Consider the following 22,240-nt stretch of genomic DNA (forward strand, 5'->3'; position numbering starts at 1 on the left):
CTAGTAAACCACTGCCGATTACATATGGAGTTCCACAAGGAAGCGTTTTGGGCCCGTTGTTTTTATTATTTACATAAATGAACTTTGCACCATGAAAAAAGACGATGAAATAGTTAGTTGTGCTGACGACCTAGTTTTACTCTTTAAATCTAAGGAGTGGAATAATGTATATAACATATCGAATTTAGGAATCTCGCAAGTGAAAACATGTCTAGACTCAAACATACTTACACTAAATATATCGAAAGCAAAATTCACAAAGTACAGTATAAATAGCACGGGACAGTCAAAAAACAACACAAACACCATAAAAATACACGAATGTTTAAACATCAACATCTGCGATTGCCCTCCTCTAGAAAAAACAGAACAAATAAAGTATCTAGGAATCGTAATTGACCATAAACTTAGATGGATACATCACATCAAACAAATCACAAATAAACTATTCAAAACAATAGATATTTTCCTAAACATAAGAAACATACATAAAATAAAACAATTGAAAACAATATATTTTCCAATTTGCCAATCGATAATAGAATACGGAATTATTGCTTGGGGAGGAGCAAAAAAACTCGGCTATCGATTAAATCGCACAGAAAACGATATTATAGGTAAAACAACAAAAATATTAGGTAAGTACCTATTTACTACAAAACTAGTAGGTAAATACCTACCTAGTTTCTCTAAAAATAGTAGGTAAGTACCTACCTAGCTTCAATAAAAATACTAATTAAGTACCTACCTAGTTTATATAAAAGTAGTAGGTAAATACCTACCTAGTTTCAACAAAAAACAGTATGTAAGTACCAACCTAGTTTCTATAAAAATCGTAGGTAACAACCAACCTACTTTAAAAAAATAGTAAGGAAGTAACTAGTTTCTACAAAAAATAGTAGGTCAATACGTATTTTCTACGAAAAATTGAAGTGAACTACCAAATTTCTACAAAGACTAGTAGGTAAGTACCTGCCTAATTTCTCTAAAAATAGTAGGTAAGTACTTATTTTCTTAAAAAAATAGTAGGTAAGTACCTATTTTCTACACAAAACTATTAGGTAAGTACCTACCGTCTATAAAAACTTTAGGAATTTTCCAATTTTCTACAAAACTTAGTAAGTACCTGTTTTCTACAAAAAAGAGTAGGTAAGTACCAATTTTCCACAAAAACTATTAGATAAGTACCCACCTAGTGCCCTTAAAAATAGTAGGTAAGTCCAATTTTCTGGAGAAACTAGTAGGTAAGTACCTGCCTGGTCTGTATAAAGGTAGTAGAGGTAAGTACCTACCAAGTTTCTATAAAAATAGTAGGTAAGTAGCTATTTTATACAAAAAGGCAATTTCATTACCTTTTTCATCTGTAATTTCCCTTCGAGTGCATTGTACAGATAACCGTAGCACGCCCCGATGATGTAAGGGCCAATCCTCATCCACGGAGGGTAATACACCAGCGGAGCTTTCACATAAAACAAGTCAGGGCTGAAAGGGAAAAAAAATACAATATCAGGCTAGTATTTTCTCTCTCGCGAATTGTAGCTTTTTCACGCATATTGCACGGGAATATGGCAGGGTTATAGTAACACAAAGTGATATTTATTTTTTAAGGGAAAATCGACGTTAAAATTTATGGAAGAAAATAATATCTCCAGAATTACTGTTAATGCATTACCAATGAATAATCAATTGTTTACAAAGTGAAATGAAATTGTTTTTTAATCTAATGGCTAACAGTTGCCTCGCACTATTTAACCTCTTCCCATATGACCTAATAAATCTAGAAATAAATAAAAAAAATTTCACCCATTATTTCATTATTTTTTTTATTTGTACAACTTTTTTTATAGTTATTGAATGTAATGAAGCAGTATTTTTTTCATAGAAGCCAACTGTTTCGTGACGCTGAATTGTTTTAACGCTTTTTCCGCTCCAACCAATAAGGAGTCTAGGATTCTTTTTAAAATAATACATTTTACTGGTTGAATCTGCGCAGTGTTGCTTTGAAAACGTCATCTAATGACAGTTGACCAAAACACCGTGCCGATGTGATTGGTTTATTTATAGTACCGATAAAGCAACCGATGTGTCAATTCGAATTTTAGCTGGAGTTATAATTAGCTCAATCTTATACGAGTGCCTGTGAATTCCTCCACCGTACGAGCGCTACCAAAATAACCATAATATCGAACATCACAACCAACTCTTCCGTAAGTCACATTTGCGAATACCAATATTTTTGGTTCAGCGAACAGAGCGTTAATTTACATAGACACATACCTGCCTAGATTATAACCATTATAATCTAACCCATGTGTCGAAAGTCTACGCGAATATCGCACAGCCAACTATAAGTTATCAGTCAGCAGGTAAATAAATATATAAATGATAAATTAAATACATTGTTCAGCGACATTATTTGTATTTTAATTAGTAGTAGAATAAGAAATTTGAGATAAATTATTTCCATCGGGGACTCATGTTTATTTAAAAATAAATATTCGTCACTGTAAAATAACATTTAGGCAAAAAAAATCGGGAAAAATTAAGAAGTAAAAATGAAAATTTTAAATGAAAAACATTGATATGTAATAATAAAATGATAATAATAATAATTTAAAATGCCAAATTACGTGGATATCATACCGAAATAAATCGCAAACAATTCATTGCATCATTACAAACGTATTCAAATAAAGTGAAATTTAATTTATGTTACAAGAGAGAAAAATAAAGAGGTTGAAAAGAAAGGTTACCATTTTTATCAGTGCATTTGAGGGTGCAATAAAATGTACATATAGGTAATTTTGCTTTCATTGTTTACTTTTTAAGTCTACTGATTAAAATTAAAACTTTCAATGGAAAAAGATTTTTTAAATAAAAAAAACAACATTAATTAGTTATATGTGTAAATAAATAATCTTAAATTATACAATATTGTACTACCGGCTTCAGAATAGGTGAGTAATGGCAAATAAATAACATACATTGGCGTTTTTATAATATTCATTACGCATTAGCAATTTTTTTTTTTTTTTTTTTTTTTTTTTTCTTTATTCATGAAATATTAATGTGTACAGTTTTTACATGCTTTTCGACTACCACACTAGACACACGCCCGTATTATGGTAGTCGAAATTTATATACATAGGTTTATATAATTATATAAATGTAATATTTGATAACTTGTTAATCTAAGTATTTTTTTTTTACATGCAATGTATGTGTATAATAGGTGACACTTTTACTGGTTCCCAGTTCAGTAGATTGCTCAAGTGTACATCAACCGTATTTTAAACTGTTGATATTAAGGTGAAACAGATGTGACAATTCCCATACAATCTATTTTTCAGCCACATTTGAAAACTACAGATAATATTTTATTTATTTTAGTACCGAAAAATAATACTCGTAATGAGTTTATCGCGAACGAAAATTTCACTGTTCTATCACTTATAATAACAAAGTAATTAAATTAACAAAAGTAATTATTTTATGCGGGCACCGCCAGCCGAAATGTCCGAATCCGTGTTAGAAGGAGACAAACATATGTGCGAGCCATATGTTTCACGTGCACGCTATTAGCCCATTCCTACGGTGTTAAAGTGGTCAGTAAATTTGTAGTAAAAATGTCAATTTGCGCGGCTTGATTTGTTATTCTGATAGAATGTTCGTTTTGCTTTTTTACGAATGTTCCAGTATTACTCGTCGCAAGGAACATTTGCGGTTTTGGCACGCAGTAAAAAAGGCAAAATTAACTGTATAATAATTATAGTGAGAGCGGTTGTAATTATTTAGAACTTTCTTAAATCTGTAACTATCACTAGCTAGACGCCCGCCAATTCACATTCTCTCATTCATTCATTCAAAGCGGCCGCTACACAAAATAAATGGCAAATAAAGGATGAAAGTAGATTAAATGCTGTTGAAATGAGATCCCTGAGGCGTATAATAATAATAATAATAATAATTGGATAATTTGTAAAGCGCCGTTTTTGTGAAAAATCACCTCAAGGGCGTATGTGTGGTAAAACCATGTTTGATCGTGTGAGGAATGTGGAGATCCGCAAAGAGGGCAAGGCTGATGTAAGCGTAATGAGTAAGATTAAGAAAGGGACGCTTAGATGGTTTGGGCATGTAGAGCGAATGAGCGAAGATAGGAGTGTAAGGAGGATATATGATGCAAATGTGAATGGTAGCAGAAGTCGGGGACGCCCGAGGAAGACATGGCACGATCAAGTGAATCAGATACTCGAGTCGGGCCATGTCAAGAGTCAGAATAATAGAAGAGTATGTATGAGACGATGTATGAATGTGAATGAGGCAAGGAGTGTGTGCCAAGACCGAGCTGTTTGGCGGTCCGTCCTCTCTGCCTACCCCTGCGGGGAAACGGCGTGATGGTTATTTTTTATTTTTTTATAGTGAATACCTCACAAGAGTCCCAACTGCTCCCGTCTGGAGCCAGTGAGACTATGGCATCCCCAATTGGGGGATGTTGTGAGGCTGAAGGTAAGTGGGGAAGGGAAAGAGGAAGGTGGGGAAGTACCTGGCTATTCAGATCTAGTCACTAAACACGGCTTAAGCCATTTGGAGCAACGTTTCAATTCTGAATGGTGGTCTTACACCAGGGCGATACTGGTAGTATCTTCCACTCTGGAACGTGCCGCAAATATACTATATATTATTTTAATTAATTAATTGTGAAATAACACAAATCAATCAAATAAAATTTATTTGCGCACGCCGGGTTCGAACCCGCGACCTTCGGAATGGCAGTCCAATGCGTTACCACTGGACTATGCCGGCCGTCAAGTTTATTCAAGGTTAGTTAGTTAGTTAGTTATCTTTATGGTCCCTTTCAATTGGGTCCCAAATAACCGCCTCGGATTGGAGTGTTTCTAGGAACAAAAAAATTAGGTCGTGTGACCACAGTGTAGAAGCCATATTTTATTACGTATAGTCACTATGACTCTGCGCACGCACAACCACCAAACACGACGTCTCGAAGCGAACTGAAGTGAACCGAGTAGTGTGGGCAGAAACTTCGTGTTCGAACTTCGAGTCCTTTGACTCGGGCGCATTTACCGACAACAATCGGAAGTCGGGCGAAGCGAAGCGAAGATGACCGAAGCGAAGCGAAGTTCGTGCCCACACTATCGTATTCGGTCAACTTCGATCAACTTCGCGAGTAGTGTAGCTGGGCTACAACAGTCATTGTCTGCCGCGGTTTGAAGTGACTTTTTTCGATTTTGTACAGCATTGTTATTCCATAAAAATGAGGCGTGCCCTTTATAAGAATCATCAGTATTCCGGGAAAAGAGTGAGGGATGAAACGTCAGCACGGCGAATCGGAATACAGGTAAGTATTATGAAATTATTTCAAAATATTTTATTATTTTTTAAATATTTTCTCGGTACCTACCTAACTAACTAACCATCACGCTTGTTATTTTATGACCCATGTCGCTCGTTTGGTATAGGGTGATTCATATTTAATGTTGCTCAAAAATTATACTCCTTTAATGCCTTTATATTATATCTTTTAGTTCCCACAAACACTGGCGCGGAAATAAAGAAAACAAGTGTTCGAATGACGAGACCCCTAAAATTAATTTTTGTGGAGAAATCCAGGACTGCTTCTCTGTGAGAAAGATGATGAATTAATTGGACAAAGTAGACCAATTCAAGCTATCGGACAAAATATTAAAACAAACATTGAAAGAAAAAGGATCTTACAAAAAAAAGAAATATGGACAGAATATGTGAAAAGAATAAAAAATAAATAAATAAGTAAATAAAAAATCTTTTACTATCGTCGTTCCCGCCAGGCATCGTGAGTTCAATTCCACAGCTGGCTAATTCCTCCATCACGACCCAGGCAACGCTTTCCGCTTACTGTGATGGCAGTTTTACAACTAGTTTATGGACACCGTGTATAAGATATTTGTACAAAAAGTTTTTTTTTTCAATCACCTTTCTGCCCTATAGAGGATTTACTATTATTAACATGACATGTTTGTCATTTGTGAAAATAAAATATACCCATTTACAAAATACAAAAAGTTTTTTAATGTGAAAAGGCGACTTCATATGCACACTGTAGGCATCGTCTTTGTGGACACTCATATATTACGACGCACGTGGCGAGCTGATTTCAAAACAATGCCTATATTATTTAGATGCTTGATGTTACGTCGAGAGCCCTTTCTGACTTATGCATATGACAAATTTGTTTCTCCGTCTGGCAATTCTAACCACTTCGTTGGTTTGATGAATGCGCCCCATAGAAATGTAAGAAAATGTGTAACCTTTTGACTTATTCGCGAAATATTTGTGAGCAAGCATCCGCGCGAATACATGGTTACTATGTAGGTATATACCTACATCGCTTGGTATGATTATGTCCATTTAGCAAAAGCGGCCTTTAAAAAAAAGGTCCAGTTAACGCCAGCTCCCGGCACACATACCGTTGTTCCTAGCCGGCTCCTTTTATAAATTATTTAATCTTCCCAGGCATTGATTTAGTTTAGTGAATTGAACAAACCTCTATCTCGTGTCTCTTTCATACTCATGCGAAACATCGTAAATTTTTTGAAATGGAGTCTTTTTCGCAAATGGTTTTGGTTGGGTAAATAAAAATTTCCTGTACCAACGCGCGCGGAGCTGCGTGAAATGTCTTTTGGACGTATTTTTTGCAATGAAATTGTGTATTTTTCAGCCGTTTTCTACGATTATGTAATTATAGGTACCATAAAAATTTATACAGATTAATATTACTTATATACGTTCGCAAACCAATAATTCATCTCAATATTATAAAGCATAACGTGTTAAAAGTGTTTTATTAGACGATATTGAAAATAACACCATCTATCGGCGTAAAGTTTCGAAAAATGTTTTGAGATGGCCCTTAATGAGATAAAATGAACACAATCAGCAAATAAATAGGTTACTTTACTTGTTAAAATAATGAAAATAAAGTAGAAATTATGAAAATGAACTTGTTGAAATAATGAAAATAAAGATTAATTAATTAATTATTAAACTTTTTTCTTTACAGAATTGAATGAAAAAACAAAAATGACTAATAAATAAAATGAGCTTAATTTAATGATGGCAGGCATTCCTTGAAAAAGTTCCTTCCCTTTATAAATAACCAATTTTGAACACTTATGACATACAAATTGTGAGTTTTTGATTTTCTGATATCAATACTCAGCGAGTTGAATATTTTGGGAGCAATCTAAGAAAACTGCCGCTGGGCGAAAGCTGTTTTCGTTTGGGGAATTTTACAATTTAGGTGTGACGAGTAACGGGTGTTAATTTTTTGTTGTGTTTTATTCACCAAGTCATTTTTCCGTATGTATATGAGAATGGTCTTAACATATAATTGTCGAATATCTAATATTCTGAGTTTTATAAAAAGTGGTTCTGATGGGTTTGTTGGCTTACATTTGAATATTATCCTTAGTAACAGTTTTTGAATTAAAACCATGGGATGAAGAATCGTTTTTGCACAACCTCCCCATCCCACTATACCATATGTAGTAATTGATTGAAAAAGTGCAAAGTATACACATCTTAGTGTTTGTAGGTTAAGGATAGATCTGAGAGAGTAGAAAATGTAGCATAATTTGCGAAGCCTTTTTGTTGTAGAATTTATATGGGCCTCCCATCGCAGTTGATTGTCTATAATGACCCCCAAGTACTTAATTTCGTTTGATATTATAAGGTTATCGCATGAACAATTTTTGTGAGGTGATGTAGCCATGTTGAATTTCTGTGAACATGAATGTATGGTAAGTTTATGATAGTTTTGAGGGAGATTAGGTTTGCGTATGGAAAAAAGTAAGTATTTAGTTTTCTCAATATTTAGAGTGAGGAGGTTGGAATCTAACCAGTGTTTTATTTCATTTATACCATGATTTGCTTTTTCAAATGTTGAATTCAAATTTTCATCTGCAAATATTATAACCGTATCATCGGCAAAAGATATTATAGTGCCACCAGTATCCAAATTGCATAACGAGTTAATGTATATTAGAAACAGAAGTGGGCCCAACACACTGCCTTGGGGCACGCCATATGTGATTGGCAAACTTGTACTTCTATACTCTTTAGCGGAGTTAATAATAGTTGACTGGGACCTATTTGTTAGATAGCTCTCAAACCATTTAAGAGGAACACCTTTTATTCCTATCTGTGAGAGTTTTTTCAAAAGTATGTGGTGAGATACAGTGTCAAAGGCTTTAGCCAGATCCAAGAATACAGCGAGGGGCTTGCGACTTTTATCGAGGTTATCAGAAATTAATTTAGTAAAAGCTGCAATTGCATCTGATGCACTAAGACCTTTGCGGAAGCCGTATTGGTTTTTTGACAGGATTTTATTTTCTTCGAGAAACTTGTAGAGCCTTTGTTTTACTGTTTTTTCGATTATTTTAGAGATTGGACTCAGTAGAGATATTGGTCTATAGTTATTGACGATTGATCTGTCCCCTGATTTAAAGATAGGAATAATTGTTGAATGTTTTAGAGTATTTGGGAAAAGGCCAGTTCGAAAACTTAGATTTGTGATGTATACAAGGGGCTTAGCAATGATTGGTTTAAGGTGTTTAATTAGTTTAGTGGATATATTGCCAACTCCCGTGGAGTGTGTATTTTTGAGTGAATTGATGATTTCAGTGATTTCTTGTTCTGTTGTTAGTGTGAGATTGAAAGGGTCATAGCTCAGATTATCGAGAAAGATAGTATTTGCAAGATTATTTTCAGACTTGCTATTTCTTTTTAAAATATTATTTGCTAGATCCGATCCGATTGTAGAGAAGAATTGGTTGAAGTGATTTGCGATTGTTTCTGAATTTTCGGTTGCATTTAGTGTTTTATTTGTGATGGTTATTTTATTTATGGGTGTGGTAATTTTGTCGGTGTAGCATATTTCTTTGACAATGTTCCAGATTTTTTTATTATCATTCGCAGCTTCCTCTATCTGTTTCCTATAATAATCTTCTCTGGCCGTACAGGTTATTTTTTTACAGGCATTTCTGTATCTTTTATAAAATAAGAGAGATTCGTAATCAGTGGGGTTATTTTTACAATATTTATGAAGTTTATCACGTTTGCGGATACAGTGTAAAATACCAGTAGTTATCCAAGGTTTTAGTTTAATTGTACGACTACTTTGATTGTTGTGTGTGTGGGATGTGGCATTTTTCAGATGCTTATGTAGGATGTTGATGAGAGATTCACACGCTAAGTTTGGATCGCTAATTTTGTAGAAATTTGACCAGTTTTCATTGGAAACCAGTTTGAAGAGAGTGTCATAAGAAATTTTCTTTAATTGTATGGTGGATGCTGGTAATTTTTGAATTTTATGAGAAATGGAGGTGATAGTAGCGTAGTGATCTGTCACAGTGCACTGATATATGAGAGATTTGATATTTAGCTTACATTTGACAAAGACGTGGTCTATGCAACTGGCGGATAACTCTGAGACACGAGTAGGGGCTGTAATAGCTGGGATAAATCCTTGAAGAGTTAATAAATTTATGTAGTCGTTTGCTTGGGGATGCATTGTATTTATAATATTAATATTTAGGTCACCAATAATTAGAACATTTTCATGATCTCTAATACATGCCAGAAACTGATTAAGCGAGTTTAAAAATGGTGTTATATTGGAAGTGCTCGGTGATCGGTATATAGTTAGAACAGTAACGCTATTTTCTATTTCAAGTTTAAGACAATTTGAGTGAGTTATTGTGATTTCCTTTATAGAGTATTGTATATGATTTTTTATGTATATAATAACGCCATCATTTTGTAATTGGTTATTCTGAGTACTGTATTGATTATAGTTTTTTATGTTTTTAGGAATATAGTTATCTCTGATCCAGCATTCGCTCAGAATAATCAAGTCAAAGTCTGAGTCAAGTTCTGTAAGTAGTATCATTAGTTCATTGAAATTTTTGTTCATGCTTCTGATATTCATGGAAAATATTTTTAGGTTGGATTTATTTAGGGTTTTTTGAACTTCTACAGAACTACTTGTTTCGATACATGGAATCTGCGACAAATTGTCTAAAATATTATTTATATTATCTTCCATTTTTTAAATTGGTGTAGGGTGTTGGTAGCTAAACTTCGGATGAAGACTAGAAGCTGAACAAAACTTGGCGAGCAATTTAGAAAACAAGTTGTATGTAGAGTTTTTACTGTTGGCAATGTTAGAAAATAATGTTGATGTTTCAAAGCAATAGAAATAGGAATAGTATCTTTTAACGGATTCTTGATTCTGACACTAGTACAATATATGTGATACCTCAAAACAAGTACAATAAAAAATAATAATACGATACAATAAAAGTTTTACACATGATAATTTTAGAACTATAATTGTGATGAATTTGGTGAGAGTAGTGCCAGTGTCTCCGCATTAGAAACACGAATTGCAGGTGTTCCGATATCTCTACGTACGTAGATCTGCCCTGATTTGATCCACGAATACTTAAAAAATTTTTCCTTTGTAGCTTTGCGGGCCAGGTACCACAAGTGGTTAGCACGAAATGTCAGGTGTTCCGCAACGTAGACTGGTGAGCTTGGTCCGGCAATCCCTAAGTTCAGAGTGTTGAGCTTCTCCTCGGGACTGGATGCTTGTTTGTGGAAGGCTTTTATATCCGATAGTAATTGTTCTCGATCGCGATTCGAGGTCAGTTTAAAAACAATAGGTCCATTTTTGTGTTTTTGTGTCCTGTAGGACGCTTCAATGTTTGAAGTATTTACTTTTGATTGAATGGTTTGGCATATATTGTGGAATATATTTTTCAAACTTTCTCCCTTTATTTCGGGTATTCCCCTCACCTCTATATTTTTGGCTCTTGCCGACCTTTCGACATTTTCAAGCTGGCCTTCTAGTAGGTCAATTCGGGATTCTAAAGAGGAATTTTGTTTTGTTAACACCATATTTTTATCTTCTAACTCCCGCACGCGGAGGAGAATATCTTCATACTGTTTGCTCATGAAGGTTATTGTATCCAGTATTTTATTATTTTGTAAGATGATTGCATTTTGACTTTTCAGGATTTCGCTGTTCTCCGATCCAATGGGTTTATCACAACTGATATCATAAACCGGTGACTGCGCCTGGGAAGAAGTGCCAACCGCTACGGTTGCGCACTTCTTGCATTTAATTTGAGTGCGCCGTTCCATTGTCAGTCGTCGATAAGCGGTTTCTGTGATTCCACCGCAGAGAAGATGGTATGCTCCTTTACATACTAGGCATACAAATGTAGTTCCCGTCGATTCGGGACATGCTAAGCAGTTAGGCATAGTTAGAAGATTTTTAATATTTTTAATTTATTCAATTTTCGATGGATTCTCTGGGCCTTGAACGCGCCCCGCAACTTAACAGTCGTGCGTTAGAGATTAAATAAAATAAAAATAAAATATAAAAATTTTAGTTGGTTTGGTTGGGGCTCGAACGTACGCCGTTGATATAACTTTCAGCGTGACCGATTTATCCACTGAACCACTTCCGAGTTATGAGTAGGCGAGATAATAGATCTTCATATATTGTAATTCAGCTTGAGAGATGACAGTGCTGTTTTTGCTAAATCTTTCACTTTCAATATTTGATAGTTTTACTTTTATATTAATAGAATTGGATTTAAAACTTTTAAAAAAAGAAAAAACTGTGTGATTTAACACTGTTACACTTAGCAAAAAACAAAATTGAGCACTTTTGATGTAGTTTGAACGTAATCTTGAAAACAATTAATTTTGACAGTTCCGTATTATTTAAATTCGTACACTTTTAATGGAATGCAATGCAGAATTTAACTTATTAATCACGTAGATTGTGGATTTTTAAAGTCTTTATCGTTTGATCACTTAAATATATAGGTTTGATTACTTTTTACTGCAATTTTTATAAATTTAACAGAGCTCAGCAGTTGTTGACAATAGCGTGCACTAGTAGTTTTTTTTGGGTGAAATATGTATTAACATTTAATATTCAAACAACCTTTGCACTTTGTTCCACTTATTTATTTTCACCAGGACCGGTTTCATCCTACTACGGACATTTTCAGACTGTTGAAATTATTGTGCTATTGAATTTATATAAACTTATAAACCCGTATAAAAGAACATTTCGCTAGTTGGGTTAATCAAAAAGGGGATCTATCGAACGTCGCCATGCATTTACTAGAAAACCAACATACTTTTGATAAAGATAGAGATGTCAAAATCCTTCATGTTTGCAACAAAGGACAAAAATTAGATAGATTAGAATCATTAGAAATTAATCACATAACGAAGAAAATTGATCGTAAATATGTCATGAATAAACAGTTGGAACATAACGCTAACGAATAATCACCATTAATATATCCATTATAATCTTCAAATTCACTTGAAATAATTTTACTTCGGAGAACAGTGTTGTAAAAGTATGTAAATGAAAACGTAATAACCCAAATATATGGAGAACCATAGTAACAATAATAATTATCATAGTGAATCTTTTTTTGGCAATTAGCCCTAAGCAACAAGAAGGGAATATCCCAACATTAGCAGAGTAAAATATCAGTAGTCAAATCACAAACCATTTCAATTATATAAATTCATTTATACTCATGAGAATTAAAAATATCTATTTACTATGTAACATCATTTCTTCATTTTAATAATAAATGTTACAATTACCTACATGTACCTTAAATTAAAAAAATAGCTTATAATACATTAAATTATGAAAAAATATAATTATTATATATAGAGACAATGTTGTGTATCCCTGCCTAAGTTTGTATAAATTCCGTAGCATAAGAATTTCAACTACCAGTCTGAAAATGTCCGTAGTAGGATAGTAAACCGGTCCTGGTGAAAATAAATAAGTAGAATAAAGTGCAAAAACTATTTAAGTTTAAATTATAATACAATGGAATTCCACCACGAATTAACAGTCCAAAAACTAGACTCATTTCATATTTACTTTTTTTATTGATCTTTCACTTCTGGACCCCTGGAGCCGCCTCTGGTGTAAACCCTACTCATTATAATGTGCAATAGTTTAGATTTTCAAGTAATACACACTGTTACACAATTTATGCGCACTTACTCGTAGTTATCACTTCAATTTTATTTTATATTCTTATTTAACACAATGTGACCTTTAGACGTCAGCCAGGGTTCTACCAGATCGACCACATTGTTAAAATAAACTATTTTACAATGTGGTTTGTTACGATTAACTGCCGTTTTTTTATTATTTTATTCCGTTTTTTACATAATTTACATAAATTATTGTGAAGAACATTTAAAAAAAGTGTCCAAGGTAACCTTCAAGACAATTGTTTTTTTGTTTTTTTTTTCAGTGTTTTTATTGTTTTTTTTACAGTTTTTAGGTGTGTTTAAACCACCAAGCTAGGCACATGCCCGTTTTATGGTGGTTGATTAAATATACAGTACAACAAAAAAAAAATCAAGTTTGAAATATAGAAGAAATTAAAATAATATTAAATGTATACAATTCAATTTTTTTTTAAAATTTAATTAAAATCAATTTTAATAATATAATTATTAAGTTCTGCAAGTATTTTTTGGTTTTTGTTATTGTTACAGCTGTTTCGGTTTTCAAGGCCATTTTCAAACTGTTCTTGAAAGCCGAAACAGCTGTAACAATAACAAAAACCAAAAAATACTTCCAGAACTTAATAATTATATTGTTAAATTTGATTTTAATTAAATTTAAAAAAAAATTAAATTGAGTTCTACGAATTAAACACAAAAACAATAAAAAAAAAAAAATAAAAAAATACAATTCAAAATAAAATAAAGAGTATGTAGTTTAAGATAGTATGTGAAATACATAAAAATAATTTGAAAGAATATATGAAAAAAATATATTTCTGTGAAATGTTTTGTAAATGTTTTCTTAATACATTGTGTCATGCACATTGGGTTGGGTTGGGTCTAATTTTTCTGTACAAAAGTCTTTTTTTTATTTTTTTACTCTTCTATTTCAAAACTACCCATTGGCGATCCTTAAATGAGTTTGATAACTCATGGGAGGCAACATCGTTTGTTGTATGTTTAAAAAAAATATATATATCGAAAGATTGAAATATAATAGAATATTTAAAAAAAGTATAGAATATAAGACATACAGTAAAAAGTATAGAATTTAAAGGAGAAAAAATAAATATGTATAAGAAGTTATTCAAATTATATACACATAGCATCAAAATGAGTATGTAAGCTAATGAGTAGGTAAGCAAATGTAAATGTAAATATAAAAATATGGTAAACAGTTAATAAGTATGTACCAGTTACAGTGACATATATGAATACATTATTCTTCAGCATTATAGATTCTTGTTTGCACTCCGGCTAATAATACTAGAGTGAAAAAATTATTGTCACAATATTGTTCTTAACAAATACTGAAGCAATCCTAAAGTACATGAAACAATATGTCCCAGATGCGTCTACGTTGGACCCTGAACCTAAATATAATATTTTTTTTGTCTTCAAATCACTTCAATGAAGAATCAAAACTTGCGTAAGAAACTTAAAAAAATTTAATTATTTCTGTTGTTTAGTTCGATTATTATAGTCCGGCGGTAAAGTATAAAGTATAATGTAAGATTCTACGTAATAGTACAAGTAAAGAAGCTAGTCTATATTCCAAAGTTTTAAGGTACAAACGTTGAAATTGAGGTATGGAAAAATAAATATTCTTCCATGGAAAAATATTTTTGTATGGGAAAAATTTTTTTTCGAAAAAAGTCATTTATATTTTTTACCTCTACCATCATGTATAATCACTTCCCGAAGTTAACGCACCTTAACCCCCGGACATCCTGTATTATCCTCGTGGTAAGCTAAAGCGGATGAAGCCTTGAAGGATGAAACCTTGAAGGATGCGTAACATTTTAAAACTAAAAAATAAGTCAACTGATCTGATATTAATATTATCTTAATGTACAGTCTGAAATGGAAGTGCAATCCATTGTTATTTTCAAAAAACCGTTTGGACGTATTCAAACAGAATCCCGATGGTTAAGATGTCAAAAAATTGGAATTTCTCAGTTTAAAACATAATTTCCCGACCCGATTTTTCCAAAATCAAAAACATAGCAAAATAAGTTTTTACAAATTTTTTTTCAACAAATTAAAAATTTCTTAACATGAAAAATTTATAAACTTACATAATATTAAAAAGATAAAAAAAATTCTCTACCAATTTTCTCATTTTCCCATCAAAATTTCTAGAATAAAGTTTTTCCAACGTGCAAAATTTCCAAACTTCGAAAAAAAAAAATCAAAAGATCGAACTTATAATAAAGTTTGCCAAAGTCAAATATAAAAATTCAAAAGAATAAAACAATAGCTTGTGACTTTGGTGCCACTGGATCGCATTAAATTTTATGTCAAAATATCCAGTTTCAGCGGCGTTCTTTCATTTTTTTACATTTGACTGGCAGTAAATTTCTTAGTTTATTAATAGTTTGTTACTTGGTAGAAATTAGTTTTCATTCTTATTCTATTCATTATCTGTTAGATTTTATTATTTGCAGTAGGTACACATAATAACGCCTTCTATTGAAATTTTCAATAGTTTTGATGTACCAAATATACAACAAATAAATGATAAAAATATACTATTGAAACTATTCAAATATACTGAATCCTCTACAATATCGCATAGGTCAAGTCACAATGACATTAAAAATATTCCACGTCATAAAACCACAATCGCACAAAGAAACTACATTTATTTTGCGGCAAAACTCCACAACATCCTTCCCTCAGATATGAAGCGAATAGAAAATTTGAATGGTTACAAATCAAGAATAAAGATATGGGTGAAAGAGATTAGTGAAAAAATTCTGTAAAAAGCATTAAAAACTACATAAAAAAGAAAACTAATAAAACAGAAATGAATAACTTTAGTCCGCCTCAGCACAGGTCACCCTAGTGAGGAGGACTAAGAAATACAATTTACTATACATATATTGACTATAATATTTTGCATATACAATGTATAGTCATAATAAAAAAGGAATCGGTCTGAAAGGATCAAAGTATGTATGTTTTTTAGTAGCTTGCTACACGCGTTTGCTGCGGGGATTGAATCAGCTATGAGGTGGTTTATGACAGATATATTAGTTACTTTTATGAATGCGCAAGTGATTGCTTGGCGCGTAGTATATTTGTTTGTTAGTGACGCCACTCGAGTGACATACATTACAGGAAACTGGGTGATGCTGTCAAAAGGACGAACGAATACACTATTATATTAAAAGTTGATTTCATCCGCTTTGTTTTCCCTTTTAACTGTTTCATTTAATTATTCGAAATAGCCTAAATTTAGCTTTAATCAGCAAAAATTTCTTCACCATATTGTACTTTGAAGACTATTCTACATGAAACCACTGAAAAGTAACATTCCCAAAAAATGTGTCTTGGAGGGTTTTAGTCGAATAATATGATACCCGAACGACACCGCTTATTCGCCTATTACAAAAACATATTCTAATTATTTATGTATACTTACAATGGTTTATAGTCATCGACATATGTTACTACGCCTAGCATAGCCAAGGATCCGACGAATGTCCCGATCAACAGCGCCACAGATGTTTTGAAATATCTGTCAAAACAAAACAGAAAGAATGTTTAATTAATTGCACAATTATAGCGCATCTTAACCCAAATTATGATTTAGCGAATTTCGTGAACATATACTTCAGCCTGTAAACTAAAGATCAGGCCTCAGGGCCAGACCAGTACACGTGCGATAGGAGCTCCTGGCGCCGACTTGTTAAGACGCCAATGAGCCAAGAAGCCAAGGTGCTGATGAGACCCAACATCTTCATGACACACAGCGCTCTTGAGGTTGCCAGGCAGTGCGCGCCCCTACACCATAAATGGAGAATATCACTCAACCCACCGAAGTCGTAGTACAAGTGCTAAATATGTTTTATTTTCAACTTAATGCCATGTAATTATTTAGATGTACGCTTTTATATGGCAGACAGAGTATTGCACTCACCGCTTTGTTCAACTGAAATAAACAAAGATTAATATTATTAACTTATTAAAATGATAACATATCAACTTACTTCTTAGATAAATGGAATAAAAAAGCGATCCACACAAAGAACTGCATATCGTTGGAGAGGTAATAAGTCCACGACATGCACATGGAGGAATAGGTTCCTGGGAATATGTTATTTATGTACAGGATATTGGTCCACCAGAACTTGGGACACTGTAGATCGTTCCTCTCGTTTGTCAACATGGCGATGGAGGAACGGTTGCTGGCAGCCGATGTGTAGGTCAATGTCAACATGTACATGTACATTGGGGTTAATCTGCAGAAATAAAACTAATAAATTGTAAAGTTTAGTGACATTATAATGACAATACAAGTACACTGGTTAATCTGCAGAATTAAACGGATGCATTGTTAAGCGCGGCGGAGGAACGGTTACTAGCTAACTCAAGTTGAACATGTACATTGTGGTTAATCTGCAGAATTAAACGGATTCATTTTTAAGCGCGGCGGAGGAACGGTTACTGGCCAACTCTGGCTAACCAACAACTGGCTAACTCATGTTAAACATGTACATTGGGGTTAATCTGAAAAATTAAAGTTCAAACTTAAGATTGACTTTTACACTGAGTTTAATCTGTATTAATTCAATACATGTATTGTTTTCTTTTTTTTTAAATTTTAAATTTATTTTATTTTATACCAGGATGAGGGGAGGTTAACGCAACCCCACTTTTTATTTTTTTTTAATTTTTTTTTTATATTTACTCCACACAGGAGGCCCTGAAGAAAATAATTTCCCTCAGGGCCTATGTCATCTTTGGGGATGCTTTGTGGAGGGTCTTTTTGTGGAGAGGAAGGAGTGAACATGGGTCTTGAAGAGTGTGCCGGTGCCGAAGGGATACCGATAGAACAAGGACAGCATACCTACCTGACGCCTGTGCTCTAAAGATTGCAGTCCGTCTGTTAAGATTGGGGAATCTATCAAACAGACCGCCCGTTTCTGCACAGAGTCAAGGGTTTTTTTCAGGTATTTTGGGGCTCCAGACCAGAGATGTCTGCCAAATTCGACAGTAGGGCGCACTTGCGAATATAGATAGACATATTGTTTGTAGAATATATATGTGAAAATACTGTACTTATTAAACTTGCTGAAATGATATTGTGAGCATGTCGATCGTCACACAAAAACTTTTGTGCAGTATTTCGAATAAAATTGCATTTTAATTTGGTAGGCGGGTAGGTGTACGGCCGCCCTGGAATCATTAATTGAATAACCAAATTCTCTGCCATACGTCACCCCATGTGATTTAGAAGGGGCGCCGGGGTTTATGGGAAAAGATTTGTCCAGGTCTTGGCGGCGGACATGTCTGCCCACCATCTGAGTGGCGGCCCGTTAAGGAAGGTCTTTTGATCTCCCCAGCCGGACTCTCTCAAGTCATCGCCTTGCACCGCAGAGGAGGCATGAAGGTAAATGTGTTTCAGTGAATTAAATGGGGCATTAAACTTTTTACATACCTTCGAAATCTTTTAAATACAGTCTTCAGATAAAGTGTTGTCAGTCTTGTGACGGTATGGTTTGATTCATCGGCTAGTTCCTTTGATTTTAACAGTCCATGAACCATCAAAAAACCTCTGAAAATAATATTTGATAAGTTTACTTATATTCTTTTAAAAATTCATGCTACATTTAAAAAGTAAACCGTGTTTACACATGTTAAACAGAAGCTAACATAAAATCTCGCAGGTTCCCAGAAAGAGGGGACCGCCATTTTGTCTTCGCACACACTGTTTGCTTAATTCACATTCATATATCGTTTCATCCATACTCTTCTGTTATTCTGGCTCTTAACAAGACCCTACTCAAGTATTTTATTCACTGGATGTGCGATGTTATGAATCCTACGGCACGGCTAAGGCATGGCAAGGATCGGCTTTTAACATTAACTCCACACAGGCGGCTTGGCTGGGAAATTAGTTTCTTAAGGCATAATATGTCATCTTAGGGAATGCTATGAAAATGGTACACATTGAGGACAAAGGAATAATACAGGGTTTTCCAATAAAAGGTGTTATTTTAAATAGCCCGTTATTTCAGTAGATGTTACTATTGAAGCTGTCATTTTTTAACATTTGACAAGTAGAAACTACGTGATTAATACAAATGGAACGATACACGCTTCAACAACGCATTGAAATTATTAAAATTCACTTGAGTGAATCAAATTCAAATCATCTTGAGTGATGAGGCCCATTTCCACCTCGGTGGCTTCGTCAACAAGCAAAATCGTCGCATCTGGGGCTCGGAAAACCCAAGAATTATTGTGGAAAAGCCTCTCCATCCTCAATGTGTGACTGTTTGGTGCGGTTTATGGTCCGGCGGAGTCATTGACCTTACTATTTTTAAAATGAGGCTGGAGCAACAGTTACGGTAAATGAATCGCTATCGAGAGATGATTAATGATTTTTTATAGCCGGAATTGGATGATATTGATCTGGACAACGTTTGCTTTCAACAAAACGGCGCTACGTGCCACACAAGCAACGAAATAATTGATATTTTACGATTGAATATCAAAATAACACCTCTTATTGGAAAACCCTGTACATAAAATTTCCCGTCTTCTCATGCACCCTCTAGGCGAGCCAAAAGATTTTTTTTTAATGATAAACTAATGTTTACAAGACAAGGTTTTATGCATATCATAAAAAATAACAAATAATTTTTAGCAATAATAAGTCATTAATATTAATTATAAGTTATTGCTTATAATTATTTGTTGTCCTTTATGCTATGCAAAAAACCTTGTCTTATAAACATTAGTTTATCATGTCAAAAAATAGTCATAATTGACAAGTCAAAAATATTTCACCAATAAATGAAGGTATTATATGCCTCGACGCCATCTAGTGAGAAATTTAGCACTAACAAAGCCTTTCCTACAAAAATAAAGTTGGTTGTTTGTAGGTAGAAAAAATATACTAAGCAGTAATTGTTGATTGAGGTACTAGTACATATTGAATCATTTGGCGGGTTGAAAATAAGCCGACATGGCTCAGTGTTTGTGGTTTCAGAGCACCTGACCGGACATTAGAAGGCACGGGTTCAATTCCCGTTGACGGCACTAATTTTTACTCGGGAGATATTTTCAATTTGTATTGATATTTCAGACGACTAATTATTGCTTAAAATTATTTTAGCCAAAAGATGTTTCACCAAAAAATATTTGCTGCCCTGCTCTAGCTTGTAAGCTGGCGACGCCCCTTATCTAGTCTACTTTAACCCTCTCTCTACCAGTTTCATGTCTCATTGCCATACTCTAGTTTTGGTACCACCACTTATTGGTCTAGATTTATGTTTGTTTTTATTTTAACTAACAATTTATTTGTAAATACTAACAAATGTAAATTAATAACTTCATGTAGAGACAAATCTACAATATTATTCAATTATGCAACAGACATTATGCAACTGAAAATATTAACTACAATGTGAACACCTCATAAATCACACTACAATAATAATACGGGCATGAGTCTTGTGTGGTAGTTGAGATAGTAAAAAAAATCATAAAATAAAAATAAAATAAAATTACAAACATGTATGAAAACAAATTTCCAAATTCCTCTATTTTTAAACAAACAAATATATTTACAAAGGGATAAAATATTTGAATTGTCTTTTCGAAGAATTTAAAAAAATAACATATTTGATATTATTCAAGAAAAAAAAATTTATAATTATGACATCAAACAAAATGCAGAAACTTTATTTCGAACCATATTTATTTTGTTAAAATGTTACCACATCCTGTACTATCATACACTATATGATATTACTTTTAACTCCTACACCAAACTCAAAAGCTAGTTCTCTTCATTGGTGTAGAAATACTAAAAAACACAAAATTCACTATTTTGTTCTTAGGCCGTTCACTATGTATTTTTGTAAAAATATTTATTTTTTAACATGTTATGTATTTTAAAATAATAAATTGTGAAACTATCCAATTGTAAACCATTGTATATTTATGTAACCATTGTGTAAAAGATATTAACCATATGTAAAAGCCCCATGGGCGTATAAAAGAGTAACAAAGTAATTTTTACCCAATCAAGAAGAATGCATCGATCGAATAAGACGAGTTAGACATTATCTGTCCAAGGAAAGAGTCAGTTAAGTAGTACGTCAAGGGACGGTTATTGTAGTAATCCATGACGAATAGATTGCTATGAGAAATTATGACAAATGTTGTCAAACAAACCCTGAAAAGTAAAAAAAATATGAACACCAGTGATTGAGGAGAATAGAAGAGTCTAAAGAGGAAAACCTCAAAAAAAATAAGAGAGTAAGAAGATGTGAGAAATAAGACTAATTAACTTACCTAAATCCAATTATAGGCTTCAGGACGCTTGGATTTGACTCCATTGTGAAAATTTTGTTGAAATTCGTGTACCAACTGAAACTGAGGATTACCTCAAGGAACTTGTTTAGATCCGGTTTTATTTGACTGATGGTCTTTCCTTCCATCACATTGTTTGGTTTAAAGTCTTGCTTCGTTACTGAAAGCAATGTTTCATTTTAATTTGAGTGTATAAAAAGTACATCAATTATAGCTTTAGAAGTGGAAATAAATTTTGAAAATGTTTCCGATTAGCAAAATCAATTTCAAATGATCGACCAAAAATGTATCAAAATTGATTCGCTTTAGGGGTATAAATATACCATTATAAATATTATGTAATACAAGCAATACTACAAATTATTCAAAAAATAATTGCAATATCCAAAATTAAGTCATAAATTCTAACGTAGTAATCTACATTAATAAGAATGCTCTTAGACTATCACGAATTAAAGACTTAGGCATAAATTTTCAATTAAATCTTTCATTTGTTAAACACAACGAAAATCTCTAACAATCTTACAAATGTGGTGATTTATAACTAGGCCAACTAGAAATTTCAATAATATTAAGTAATTATTAGTCCGGAACCCACATTATAATTTTATTGAATAAGCTAATGAAAGAAAAAAAATAAGTCCATAGGTTTTAAAATGGGGATTCCTGCGAATTTACTAAACTACAACAGTATTTTATTGAAATGAAAATGCTTAAATTTTCAGAAGGATTTTCACGTACTTGGTATTTGTACATAAAATTCCAAATAATGCATTTGATA

The 22,240-nt window shown here is 33.1% G+C and overlaps 1 protein-coding gene across 1 annotated transcript in view; it reads right to left on the reverse strand.

Annotated features, from left to right (window-relative positions):
• Positions 1-22,240, reverse strand: part of LOC149414831 (nose resistant to fluoxetine protein 6-like) — a 37,283-nt gene that overhangs the window by 7,218 nt on the left and 7,825 nt on the right. Inside the window, exons 5-10 of the mRNA XM_089643565.1 lie at positions 21,442-21,619; positions 21,167-21,322; positions 18,575-18,691; positions 17,124-17,375; positions 16,556-16,651; positions 1,353-1,482 (exon numbers count right to left, since the gene is read on the reverse strand). Coding sequence (XP_089499691.1) covers positions 1,353-1,482; positions 16,556-16,651; positions 17,124-17,375; positions 18,575-18,691; positions 21,167-21,322; positions 21,442-21,619 — 929 coding nt within the window. The remainder of the gene's footprint in view (positions 1-1,352; positions 1,483-16,555; positions 16,652-17,123; positions 17,376-18,574; positions 18,692-21,166; positions 21,323-21,441; positions 21,620-22,240) is intronic.

The sequence above is a fragment of the Hesperophylax consimilis genome, chromosome 19, assembly GCF_061612785.1.
Source record: "Hesperophylax consimilis isolate HC1 chromosome 19, BYU_Hcon_1.0, whole genome shotgun sequence".
Taxonomy (NCBI): Eukaryota; Metazoa; Arthropoda; class Insecta; order Trichoptera; family Limnephilidae; genus Hesperophylax; species Hesperophylax consimilis.